This window comes from Apodemus sylvaticus, chromosome 21 (assembly GCF_947179515.1).
Source record: "Apodemus sylvaticus chromosome 21, mApoSyl1.1, whole genome shotgun sequence".
NCBI classification, from domain to species: domain Eukaryota; kingdom Metazoa; phylum Chordata; class Mammalia; order Rodentia; family Muridae; genus Apodemus; species Apodemus sylvaticus.
In genome coordinates, this window is record NC_067492.1 from 45,863,765 (window position 1) to 45,876,428 (window position 12,664).

Sequence of the window (12,664 nt, forward strand, 5' to 3'; positions counted from 1 at the left end):
CGGAGGCTGATTCACACTTCCACAACCCCTCACGCCTTGTTTTCCAGACTCCAGTCCCTGAGATGCTGTAGAAAGGTATGGAAGAGAATGTCTTCACACACACACACACACACACACACACACACACACACACACACACACACACTGTTGCCAGGAACCATGATTGTTACAAGAAAGTGTGGCTGACATTTTGGGACGCAAAAAATTTAGGGTGATGGGGTTGTATTGCAGGGAGTTTGAAGTTTAGGAGAAATCTGAGAATCCAGGTATGGGAAGTTGCTCCAATGTTGCTGTGCTATTACAGGTGTCCAGATGTTCAAGAAGTCAAGATCTAAATGAAGCCGGGAGGCAGAGGCAGGTAGATCTCTGAGTCTGAGGCCAGCCTGATCTATAGAGAGAATTCCAGGACATCCAGGACTACACACAGACCTTGTCTCAGAAAAAAACAAAACAAAAGATTTAAGGAAGATTAGGAGCTGAGTATGCCGGCGCTCCTACCTCTACTATCAGCACTCAAGAGGCAGATGCGAGAGGGCTGCTGTGAGTCTGAAGCAGGCTTGACCTACGCACTAAGTTCCGCGACAGCAAGGACCACGTTAGAGAGACCCTACTTCAAAATAAATAAATAATAAAGATACTTCACTCTCTAATGGGGAAGGAATTATAACCTTCTGCAGGGTCAGCAGGGAGTCTCACCTTTTAGGGGGAAGAAAAGAAAGCTTTGCTGTTGGCAACAAGGTAGTCTTTTTTTTTTTTTTCAACCATGGAGCAATGCTCTGGATATAAGTGCTTTTTAATTCTGCAAAAAGAACCACAAATCCTTCCTTTGAGACTGACCTTGCATTTAGAAGGATGCCAACCCATTCCAGGTGTAGGGAACCTCCAAGTTTGCAGAGATCCGAAGGCCTCCATTTATAGGAACCTAGAGGCCCTGCTCTGCAAGTTTGGATCAGTAACCTCTGGCTGGTTTGGGGACCCCACCTCGTACATGTTTCCAGGAACAGCTGGATCCAGTCTGGGTTGTACTGCTGGGAAGTGAGTGACTCAACCCCTCCCCAGGGCCACAGCTGGACCCCAGCCCATCCCCTCCAAGCCTGCACATCTGGATGTTGATCCAGTCATCACAGCTGGGATGGGGACCCTGGGTTCACAACCAGAAGACAACACCCACCGGCCCCATGAGTATGCAAAATCCTCTGTGAATTCCATGTTCCGTTGGCTTCAGGACTCTTGACAGTCTCCCTGAACCCAGCTACTGCAGTTCTGCTGGAACTCCTGCCCTGCTCCCACCTCACAACACTAAGTGCAAGGGGAATGTGTGCTGTAGGTGTGAGCTGGTGGGTCTATGATTGGGTTAGCCTCCGCCTGTGTCTTGGGATCCTGGAGTTTGTTGAGCTATTTGATGGCTGTCAGGAAGATCAGAGCATCAATCTGTGCACAACACACAAATGTAGAAGATGAATGTAGGGGTTGAAGTGGTGACTCAGCTGATGAGGTCACTTGTTGCTCTTTCAGGGGACCCAGTTGGGGTCCCAGCATCCATATGGTGGCTCACAACCATCTATAGCTTCGGTACATATTTGCATCAGGCACATACCTGCATATAGTCCAACACTCATACACATGAAAAAAATGAATCTGAAAAATAAACTTGGAAAAACACTGGACTTCACGGACTGGTAACCTTTGCACCTGGGAAGGGAAGACAAACGATCCGGAGTTCAAGGAAAATTGGAGGTTAGTCCGGACTGCTTAAGACGATCTCAAAAAACACGGTAAGCACAGGATGTCTCGGCATTTGCCTCTGATCCCAGCACTCAGAAGGAAGCACTTGGCTTTCTATGATTTCGAGGTAAAGCTAGTCTACATAGACCATCTCAACAACAACAAACCAAAAATACGATTAGCCAGCCTTGGTGGTGTACACCTTTAATCCCAGCACAAGGGGGCCAAGCATCAGGTGGGTCTGCTACCAAGGGGAGACTGGTGGACATAACAAGTCCCAGGCCAGCCGGGATTACATAGTGACAAAATTATTGTCTCAAAACCAAAGAAAACTCCAGGGTTAGGATCACCTCCTCCACACTCCTGTGTTTCTTTGCATAGAACAATCCGTCTAGGAGATTGTCCAGTAAGACTCTTCTTTTGGGTCAGTCTGTGTTATTTCTTCCACGGATGAGAAGCGTGTGTCTCCGGTTGGCATTAGGATCTATGTCTGCAATCATACCCTGTTGCTTTGTTGTTGTACAAGTTAGTAGACCCCGTGTTTCTGAGTAGAGAAAATGGATTATTTTATTAGGCACTCTACTATTTCTGTAGCCATTGTTTTTCTGTGATAATGCCCTCTTATTCATAGGTCCTGACTTATCTTTCTCCTTTACACGCAGTGTTGCCTGTGATAACTAGGTGATGACATGACTGTCTGTACCATGTGTCTCAGCCACAATTTCCATGCGAGGGGTACTTGTCCAAATCCCAGGTGACAGAAGCTGTTCTGCTTTGGGTCGATGATGTGCCATTATGTAACGCTTGTGTGTTCATACGGCTGTGTAACTGCCTATGTGTGCAGACGGCTGTTTGTGTATCTACCACACATTTTACATGGCCGATGTGCTGTGCAACTCTTCTTCTAGGTTTAAGTAGCTGTGTGACCCTGTGACCCTGTCCCTGTTCCCAGAGCTTAGCTGAACAGGAATTTCTGCTATAACGCAGCAGGTGTATCCTGTGTCCGTGTGACACTGTGGGTCAGAATTGTTTGTGACCTTGTATGTGGATGGGGGTGTCAAAGTCACACCAGACAGCCAACTCAGTGGAGGGATCGACATGCGCACCACTGTCGCTGTCTGAGACTCTCCTCTGGGAGGACTCCACCCCGCATTGCGGGGGCGCGTGCGTCGTTCGTGACGTGAGACACGAAGGAGTTCGCTGCGTGCGTGGAACCCGACGCGGTCTTGCGTGCGAGTACAAGTCGGGGGTGGGGCGGCTGTAAGCGTACGTGAGCGCGCGGGGGGGGGGGGCAGCCGCGGGAGCTCTCGGGGCCCAGAGCTGCGGAACGAGAGATTTTAGAGCGCCAGTGAAACTCGGAGGGGGACTGCCGTTAACCCCTTCCTGCCCGACCCGAAACTCCGGGCCCCAGGGCCGAACGAACGGGGGCTTCCCCAGCTCGCTGGGCGGGGCAGTCCCTGCTGGGAAGACCTTCCTCTAGTGAGCTGAGACCACCCCCCGTAGCCATGGAAACAGCTTCCTGGCTCTGCAGGCGCTTGCTTCCTCCCGCCGACCACGTGCTTCCCACTCCTGATCTCCGCACCGCAGGGCTGGGGGTCAGTAGGGCCAGGGCGTGCGTGACTCAGGCCAGCCCTGGGGTCCCCAGACCGCACTCGGCCTCACTCCCCCTGCTCTGCCTGGGTGACTCATGCCTCGCGGCTTTCCCTGTGTATGACTCAGCCCCCTGAGGAGGGGACTTTGGGACCCCTCCTCCGGGCATCCAGGACTAGGAATCAAGTTGGATTCCTAGTCCTGGAGACCTCGAGTGAGGAGTTACACCTCCGGAGACAAGAGGCCGGGCCGGCGTCCCCTTTCGTTGGCCATTGCGAAAGCCATTGGGGACGCTTCCCCCCATCCTTGAATTAAGAGATCCTCCCCCGGCCTAGCTCCGGGAACCCAGTGCCCCCCGCCCACCAACCCACAGGAAGTTTTGGCAGAGTCTATCGTGGCAATGAAACGGTTAAAGTCGTTTTCTTATTCATTTCATCCAGGGGCTTTTTTGACTCAGAACAAGCGGGTACTCCCGTGAAAAGCCTGGCCTCTTGGGGACTAGAGCGCCTACTGGACCCCACAGCCACCTAGCTTGGGGGGTGGGGGGAGATGGCTCTGAGTCTTGAGAAGTCTCAGCTGCGTACAGAGCTCGGTTCGATTCAAATCCTGTCTCTTCTCTCGCTTGTTTTCCCATCTGAAAACTATGCCCAGCTCTTTGAGTTGTTGTGCTGATTAGATGAATAATAGATGGGACTCACCGAATTCAGAGCTGGACACAGAGGTAGGGAGGGGTGCCTCAGACCTAGATGTCCAGGTGCCCAGCAGAAAACACCTACTCTGTGCCCCACCCACGCTCTCTGAGGCCACGGGGTTCATTCTGTCCACCCCTGCCTCGGGCTGGCACCCAGGAAGTGAGAGGCGGGGCAGGAATGAGGCGGAACCTGTTGGGCTAGTCCCTTCCCCGCCCCCACCCTCATTCTCATGCCCTGACATGGACCCCCCCAACGAAACAGCCCCACCCCCAGCCACCCTGGACGCCTGGGTCCTGACCTGCGGGTGGCCGGAAACAGCGTCTCGGGAACATCCTGTGGACTGCTAGCTGGACAGACAAGAGGGTCAGTCCCTCCCAGGGCAGGGCAGACATAGGCTGGGGGCAAAGTAAACATGCCCCAGGGTGGCTAGACTGCGGGGGAGGGGTTGAAGTGGGGGTGCTATGCAGGAATGTACACACATACACGGTCACCCTCAGAAAGCCAGTCCAGAGGAACAAACGTCTGTGACACAGGCCACTGAGACATCCAGCCAAGGACACACAGAGAGGGAAAGCAGACATCCATCTGGGTAAGACTCCCAGCAGAGTCGGATACAGTGAAGGCCAAGTCAGAAATAAGGCTCTGGAGATGTAGCTCAGGGATACAGGGAAGAGAACTCAAAAGGCATCCACAGGTCAAAAGACAGGCAGAGGGGATGTGGATGTATCTCCATCGCAGAGGGGATGTGGATGTATCTCCATCGCAGAGGGGATGTGGATGTATCTCCATCGCAGAGGGGATGTGGATGTATCTCCGTCTCAGAGGTCTAGCAAGTTCGAGGAGGCAGTGGACGCAAGCGCCAGGACATCAAACAAAGCACGCAGTCAGGGTAGGTGTGACCCAGAGAAACCAGCTCTGCTCAGGCGCGTATCAGCAGATAGAAGTGCACATTCGTAGTCTGACATATTCCCAGAAAGGATAGCACACTGAGAGGTCCTAGGTCACATGCACAAGCAATGTTATTGCTACTATACAGAAACAGGAGAGACAAGCCTACATCCACAGACAGATATACAGAAGTGTCACCGTCACCTACATACCCTGTCAGAACACCCCAGGCACCTATCAATAGACTTGTGGCAAGTTCATTTGGAGACGAAGACTTATATACAATCACCTTGGGGGTTCTCTGCATTTTTTGTTTTTGTTTGTTTTGGAGGCAAGATCTCACTGTGTAGCCCTGGTTAGCATGAAATTCAATTTGTGGACCCAGATGGCCTAGAACTTTTAGAGGCTTTTCACTTCTGACGCCTGGGATTAAAGTCCTGTACCACCATCCCCAGCCATAGACATCTCTTAAATAGACTAACCAACAGATGGAACACAGGGGTTCGGAGACACATTCTCAGACATGGTCTGGATAAACTAAGGTAGAGAGGCAGAAACAGGCCCCAGCCCAGCATGTGTGAACACATGAGCATGGAGTTACCCCGACAGAAGCTGTGGCTAGTCACACAGACTGTTCATGACCACACAGGGTATTCATGCTCTCACATACACATACAGCCAGCCATAGACCACGTAACACACACACACAACATACAGACTGACCCAGCTTCTCTCTCTCGCTCTGCTCTTTCTCTCATAGGCACAACACATCATGAAACCCCAGATATAAGGTATGTTCTACCCTCTGCCCCGTCTATATTTGGAGTGTATGTATTTGGTCTATATGTGCAAGGCGGGGGGAGCGGTCAAGCAGTTACAGGCTATACACACACACACAGAGACCAGCCATATATTACATTTAAACATAAAGACATTACACATTTAAGGCAAAACATATACCTTGCACTCACGAGCCAGACACAAAAATGTTAGCCACATACATGCAGCCTATTCAGTAGACCACACACACACACACACACACACACACACACACACACGTCTCACCTCCACTCCATCCACACAAAGCAGAACTGAACTCTCACAAATAGGCCCACACCCCCTGCAGGGTTGGACCAACAGGCGAACAGAAGCCCAGAGCAGGCCTCGTGCACTCACACAGGCCCTAACAGGCAAACCACACTCACACCCCGCCTCAGCCACCCTTCGCTGAGGTTCAGCAGGACGGACGCAGAGATCCCGGCACTTCCTCTCCCAACATCACCCCCACTTCCCTGATGTTCTCCCGCTTCCTCTGCTGGGCAGACTCAGTTGTTTTTTACTTATATTTCTCTTAAAGGGGACACATTGGAACTCAGGCCCCCAAGTCTTTGGCAGCTGTATGGGAAACTCCCTCTGGGCCCAGTTGAATCACTGTGAAGATAGAGCGTGTTTCCAAGAAGACCCAGCAACTTCCTCTCCAGATGAGGGGTGAGGGACCCCTAAAGCCACAGAAATAGGGGAGGAAGGTGACTGTCAGCCTGGGGCTTCCTAGAGAAGACCTCTGGAATTGGTTCTTAGCTTCTTCTGGCCCAGCCACCAGTCCACACCCAGGGGCAGGGACTGGAGCCTGCCTGGGTGCTGTGACTTGCGGGTTCCCGCCCCAGCCTGCCCACTGGGTGACTCACAGGCAGCCCCCAGCCCAGTTTCCTGGTGGCAGCTGTGGCACCGGTCAGTGGGCCCAGGGAGGAGAATGGTCACCAAACTATTTATAAGAAGGAGAAGTCCCTGGTGCCAAGACCAAAAGCCCCAGAGAGACCTGTGGGTGGGTGGGGGATGAACTTCCTCCTTATCCTGACCGGTAGCCCCTGGCCCCAGGCCCTGGGATACAGGGAAAGTCGGCAAGGAAGGCCGGTCTGGTGCTGACCTGTAGCTCAGGCAGTGTGGGGGAGGGGACTATCTTTACACCCTCCACACTGGGCAGGCCTGGCGCCAGCAGGGCGACTTGAGGAGGTGGTGCCCAGGCCACAAGAGTGAGAATGGTAGGGGCCTGGAACCGGCTGTACCAGCCTGGCCAGCCCTGTCCTCCCTGGCTGGTCTCTTCCCCCCCCCCCCCCCCCCCCCCCCCCCCCCCCCCCCCCCCCCGCAAACACCTCTGCAGAAAGTGTGAAGGAAGACCCTGCTCTGGCATAATTGCCAGTATCACCTTTCTGTGCCCAACTCTGCTTCTCCTTCTGGGGGCTGGGGGTGGCGGTGGAGAAGACCCTTTGCACAAAGCCTACTCCCTAGAGCTTCGTATGTGGCTGGTTCCACATAAATGCCCATCAACACTACAACCTAGTAGTGTTCCGAGACAGCCAGCAGACTATGTAACGATTCTAGTGCTTTCAGCTCTGAGACATTATTAAAGGCCGTTTCCTGTGCCTCAGTTTCTCATTTGTTCAGTGAAAATTCACATAGCGTGCAACTGCCCGGATCATTGGAAGTGGCCAATGACTGACTTTATATAAGCCACTTTAGAACAGTGTCTGGCCCATGGTAAGAACCATCTAAGTGTTAGCTATTAAAATAATAATTACTATTTCTCAGACAGTCTGTCTGCCTGTCTTAAGTATCTCCCAGTCTCCATGTCTGCACGAGACTAACCTGGCCCCATCTGTCTCTGGGTGTCTCCTCCTGTCCTGCCTTTCTGTCCCAGCCTCCCACTCTCGTCTTCGCTTCGACCCTCTTTGGGCAAACCTGGCCTTTCTCCAGGACATGGCTTTGGCCTGGCCTGCTTCAGCTGTGGCATGGGTGAGTCAGTGTGGCCTCCTGCCCAGTGGGACAGGCAGGTTGGCTTCCCAACACGTTGCCCTCCATCCTGCCCTGGCCCCAACGCTGCGGCCAGCACCCCCTCAGGCAAGGCCACATGTCAGCTGCGGTTATTAGCATGGGCAGGAGACACAGGCCTGGCAGCATGCCCGCAGACTCAGCGGCTTCTGGAATCTCCCTTGAGACTATAGTGGGGGAGGGGAGCTCTTCACACAAGGGTAAGATGGGAGGGAGGACTTAAGGGTCACAAGGATCCTTCAAAGACTGGGATGTCCCCAGCTCCTTCCTCTCCAATACCCCTAGTCTACTGGACTTCCCCCGTGTCCTTCAGAGCTGTTTTTCTTTTGCTCTTTCGATTTCCTTCTCTGTGGAACACTAGGTAAGCTCTGATTCTGCCACTCTACCCTTGTCCTTCAGCTTCTCTCCGAAGAGCCCTCCTGTATCTTGCCAGAGACCTGAGAAAGAGGAAGAGACTCTCACCCTCTCTCTCTGGAGGCTCCTGCACTACTTGAAGTCCCACCTACCTAACTGGAAGGCCTGCTATTTAAACCTCTACCTTCCCATTCCTGGAGAAGGGGCTTTGGGTTTTTCCATTTTCTTGCTTTGCGAATTTTGCCCTTTAGCTTGGGTGGGAAGAAGGTCCTCAGATCAGGGAGGCTCCCTTCCCTTAGGTATTCTGTGTAGTGGAAGGTAGCCCACCCCGACTGAGGTGGGAGAAGAGTATTCAGACTGGTAGGGAATGGGGACCCTAGACCTTCTGGTAGAAGGGAAGGGCGCATACCCAGGGGAGGAGGCAGTTCTGTACCAGCCTGCCCAGGCGCCAGGGGTGCCTGAAAGCATTATCCCGCCCCCTCCGCGCCCGACGGGGCCGGGGGCAAAGTCCGACCCAGGCCCTCGGGCAGGCGGGGACCTGCCAGGCTGGGTTCGACCTGGCGGGGCGGGACAGGACTCAGCCCCAGAGCTGTTCTGAGGGGCTGGGTCAGGCCGCCGGGAGGGGGGCGGGGAGCCCGGGGGTGGCGGTGGAGGCTGGTCCGGACTAGCCGTCCGGGGCCCGGGCGCGCCCTGGGACCTGGCAGCTACCTCGGGTTCCTGGCTCCTAGTTTGCCGCCCCAAGACTGCACTGGGCCCACCTCTTCCTGTGCCCTAATATGGATGCTGGGGAGAGAGATTCAGGGGGTGCCCCGCCCCCAATCCAATTCGCGGACTCCAGCCTGTTGCCTTGGTGACGAGGCCCCGCTCCCAGGCTGCATGCCCCCCTCCAGCAGGCCAATGGAACAGTCCTCGGCTGCCAGGCTTAGTAATCGCCCATGGTTGCAGGCTGAACCATTTCTAGATGGGGGAGAGCAGACTATGACTAGAGGCGTCTGTAGCTAGGTTGTGACTTCCCTGGGGTCTCTGGCTGGGGCTCCTCTTCCCGGGTGCAGAATTTGGCAGGCCCAGGGTAGGGCGCACCATCCATCCCCTAGGCTCACAATGACGAGACAGGGCCGGGCTCTTTCTCCCTCGGGGCTGTTGCCACACTTCCTGCCTCGGCTCTCTTTCCCTAGCCTGTTTCTAAGGAAGGGAGTGGGGTTGGGCGACCGCACCCCAACTATCCCGCCCCGTCGGCCCTCCAAAAGCTGACAGGATATCGGGCGAGCCCAGAGTGACTAAGGGAGGGCCTTGGGCTGAGGTACAGGGTAAGTCAGTGCCTAGAGACCACTTACAAGGTCCAGCCTCATTCGTACAAGTCCCTTGTCTCTGGGATCCACCGAGTCATCTTCTAAGGCCGATCTCAGATAGCCAGCCTCCTTCACAGCTCGGAAGGAAGCTATGTCCTGGCCATTTTAACTCTCCGTCAACAGAGTTCTTCAAATAACCACAGTGACCCCAACCTTTGCTAGCTGTCTTCTACTCCTCTTACGTCAGCGCTCCAGGACCCTTGTTCACCTTCTGCGTTTCTAAACTGACCTCCCCCAAATTCCTTCCCTTTTCCTGTGGGAGAACCCTCAGACTCATCTATGGACTCTGGAGCCCCTACCCATTTCTTGTACAATAGATACCTGAGCCCTGTTTCCTGACCGTTTCCTCCCACCTGTGACAATTCCAGTTCTTTAAACACTTCGTACCCGGAACCTCTGGTTAATTCCTAGGTCAAATGTTAACAATTGCCCCCCGCTTTGTACCTTCCCTGTTTTCTGGGGTATTCTGGTTTATTATCAGTTCACAAGCCACAGCTACTCTGGGTTCCGCGAGACCTTTCCGGGTATATCCTGAGGCACCCCATCTCCACCTGTAGTGTGCCGAGATCTCATATAACCACCCGGTTGTACTCCCGCAGACCTAACCCCTATGCGCCTCGGCCCCTCAACATCCCTTGGCTTGTACGTCTGTCTCCACAGCCCCTCCCCCTGCAGCCGCGCAGAGCCACCCGGCTCGTGGCCGCTGTTTACAAGGACACGCGCTTCCTGACAGTGACGCGAGCCGCCTCCTCCCCTTCCCCACGCTCTAGGAGGGGGCCGCGGGGGCCTGGCTCCCGCGTCGGCCAATCGGAGTGCACTTCCGCAGCTGACAAATCAGTATAAAAGCTTGGGGCTGGGGCCGAGCACTGGGGACCTTGAGGGTGGCCAGGCTAGCTTTGGATCCTGCAGGGAGCGGGGAATTAAGGGAAGCGACGCCGAGAAAGCAGGCGCACCACGGAGGAAGAGAAAAGCTCCGGAAGCCCGGCAGCGCTTTTACGCACAGCTGCCAACTGGCCGCTGCCGACCGTCTCCAGCTCCCGAGGACGCGCGACCGGACACCGGGTCCCGCCACAGCGGAGGACAGCTCGCCGCTCGCCGCAGCGAGGCCCGGGGCGGCCCTTCAGGGGGACCTTTCCCAGATCGCCCAGGCCGCCCGGATGTGCACGAAAATGGAACAGCCTTTCTATCACGACGACTCATACGCAGCAGCGGGATACGGTCGGAGCCCAGGCAGTCTGTCTCTACACGACTACAAACTCCTGAAACCAACCTTGGCCCTCAACCTGGCGGATCCCTATCGGGGTCTCAAGGGTCCTGGGGCGCGGGGTCCAGGCCCAGAGGGCAGTGGGGCAGGAAGCTACTTTTCGGGTCAGGGATCAGACACAGGCGCATCTCTGAAGCTAGCCTCTACGGAACTGGAGCGCTTGATCGTCCCCAACAGCAACGGCGTGATCACGACGACGCCCACGCCTCCGGGACAGTACTTTTACCCCCGTGGGGGTGGCAGCGGTGGAGGTACAGGGGGCGGCGTCACCGAGGAGCAGGAGGGCTTTGCGGACGGTTTTGTTAAAGCCCTGGACGACCTGCACAAGATGAACCACGTGACGCCCCCCAACGTGTCCCTGGGCGCCAGCGGGGGTCCCCAGGCCGGGCCAGGTGGCGTCTATGCTGGTCCGGAGCCGCCTCCGGTCTACACCAACCTCAGCAGTTACTCCCCAGCCTCTGCACCCTCCGGAGGCTCCGGGACCGCCGTCGGGACTGGGAGCTCATACCCGACGGCCACCATCAGCTACCTCCCACACGCACCACCCTTTGCGGGCGGCCACCCGGCGCAGCTGGGCTTGAGTCGCGGCGCTTCCGCCTTTAAAGAGGAACCGCAGACCGTCCCGGAGGCACGCAGCCGCGACGCCTCGCCGCCCGTGTCCCCCATCAACATGGAAGACCAGGAGCGCATCAAAGTGGAGCGAAAGCGGCTGCGGAACAGGCTGGCGGCCACCAAGTGCCGGAAGCGGAAGCTGGAGCGCATCGCGCGCCTGGAGGACAAGGTGAAGACACTCAAGGCTGAGAACGCGGGGCTGTCGAGTACTGCCGGCCTCCTGCGGGAGCAAGTGGCGCAGCTCAAGCAGAAGGTCATGACCCACGTCAGCAACGGCTGCCAGTTGCTGCTAGGGGTCAAGGGACACGCCTTCTGAGAGCCTCCCTTGCTCCACACGGACACCCCCAGCCTTGAAGGCTGGGCGCCCGCCCCCCACTGGGGTGAGGGGGGCAGGCGATGGGCACCCGCCCAGAGGCCTGGGGCGCAGCTCACACACTGGACTCCGGCCCGCCCGCCCGCGCCCAGTCCTTCCACCTCGAGGTTTACATGGCCCCCTTCAAGCGTATTTTGTATGTTTTTTTTTTTTCTGGAAAGAGACTGAATTCATATTGAATATAATATATTTGTGTATTTAACAGGGAGGGGAGAAGGGGGCTGTCGCGGCGGAGCTGGCCCCGCCGCCTGGTACTCAGCCTGCGGGGATACTAGGGAGGGACCTCCGCCCCCTGCCCTCCCCCTCTGCACAGTACTGTGGAGAAGAAACACGCACTTCGTGTCTAAAGTCTATTTTAAGATGTGTTTGTGTGTGTGTGTTTGACTTTTTATTGAATCTATTTAAGTAAAAAAAAAATTGTCTTTATTAATTTCTGTGGTCTCTTTTTCTTCCAAGCTGGGCGGATGGAGGGAGAAGATTGGGCTGCCCCAAGCCCGGTGCTGTTTGTAGCTCGCTCCTTTCGGGCATCATAAGGTCCAGTACAAGCGCCCAGACCTCCCATCCCCTGAGTCCTGGCACCAGACGCTGCGCAGGCGGGCAGTGGCGGGGAACAGGCTACCCAGGACAAAACGCGGAATGTGCAAGCAGGGCCCCGCCCAGCCGAGTGCGCCGGGGCTTTCCCCGCTGACGTTGCGGAAGCGCTGCCCATATATGGGCCTATTCAGCTCAGTGACGCCAGCGCGGTCTCCGGGCAGATTCCGGGAATCCCCTCCCCCCGCTCTGCCGGGCAGGACCGCGGCGCCGGGAAGGGGGCCGGGATTTTCCCGGGCAGGCGGCTTTCTGGGTGCGGAAAGCCCCAGGCCCCGGTCCAGGGCGCCCGCGGCGGGAGGGCTGTGCTCTCCCGAGCCCTGAGAACCGTCCGAGCGGCTTTCAACAGACTGGCGCCGAAGCCCGCCGCGCCCACGCCCCCTCCATTTGACCGACTCTGGCG

The 12,664-nt window shown here is 56.0% G+C and overlaps 1 protein-coding gene and 1 long non-coding RNA gene across 2 annotated transcripts; one reads left to right on the forward strand and one right to left on the reverse strand.

The window, feature by feature from the left end:
• Positions 1–1,913: 1,913 nt before the first annotated feature.
• LOC127671637 (uncharacterized) lies at positions 1,914–4,184 on the reverse strand. The gene is made up of 2 exons (XR_007974775.1): positions 4,014–4,184; positions 1,914–2,269 (listed from the first exon to the last, which is right to left on the reverse strand). It is a non-coding gene; the product is annotated as an uncharacterized LOC127671637 (long non-coding RNA).
• Positions 4,185–9,089: 4,905 nt separating this feature from the next.
• On the forward strand, positions 9,090–12,103 carry Junb (JunB proto-oncogene, AP-1 transcription factor subunit). The gene has a single exon (XM_052166880.1). It carries the CDS (start codon positions 10,582–10,584, stop codon positions 11,614–11,616), a length of 1,035 nt encoding a protein of 344 aa, XP_052022840.1. The 5' UTR covers positions 9,090–10,581; the 3' UTR covers positions 11,617–12,103.
• The last annotated feature ends 561 nt before the right edge of the window (positions 12,104–12,664 follow it).

Coding starts and splice junctions, on each gene's coding strand:
- Junb (XM_052166880.1), top strand. CDS start 10,582: ATGTGCACGAAAATGGAACAGCCTTTCTATCACGACGACTCATACGCA.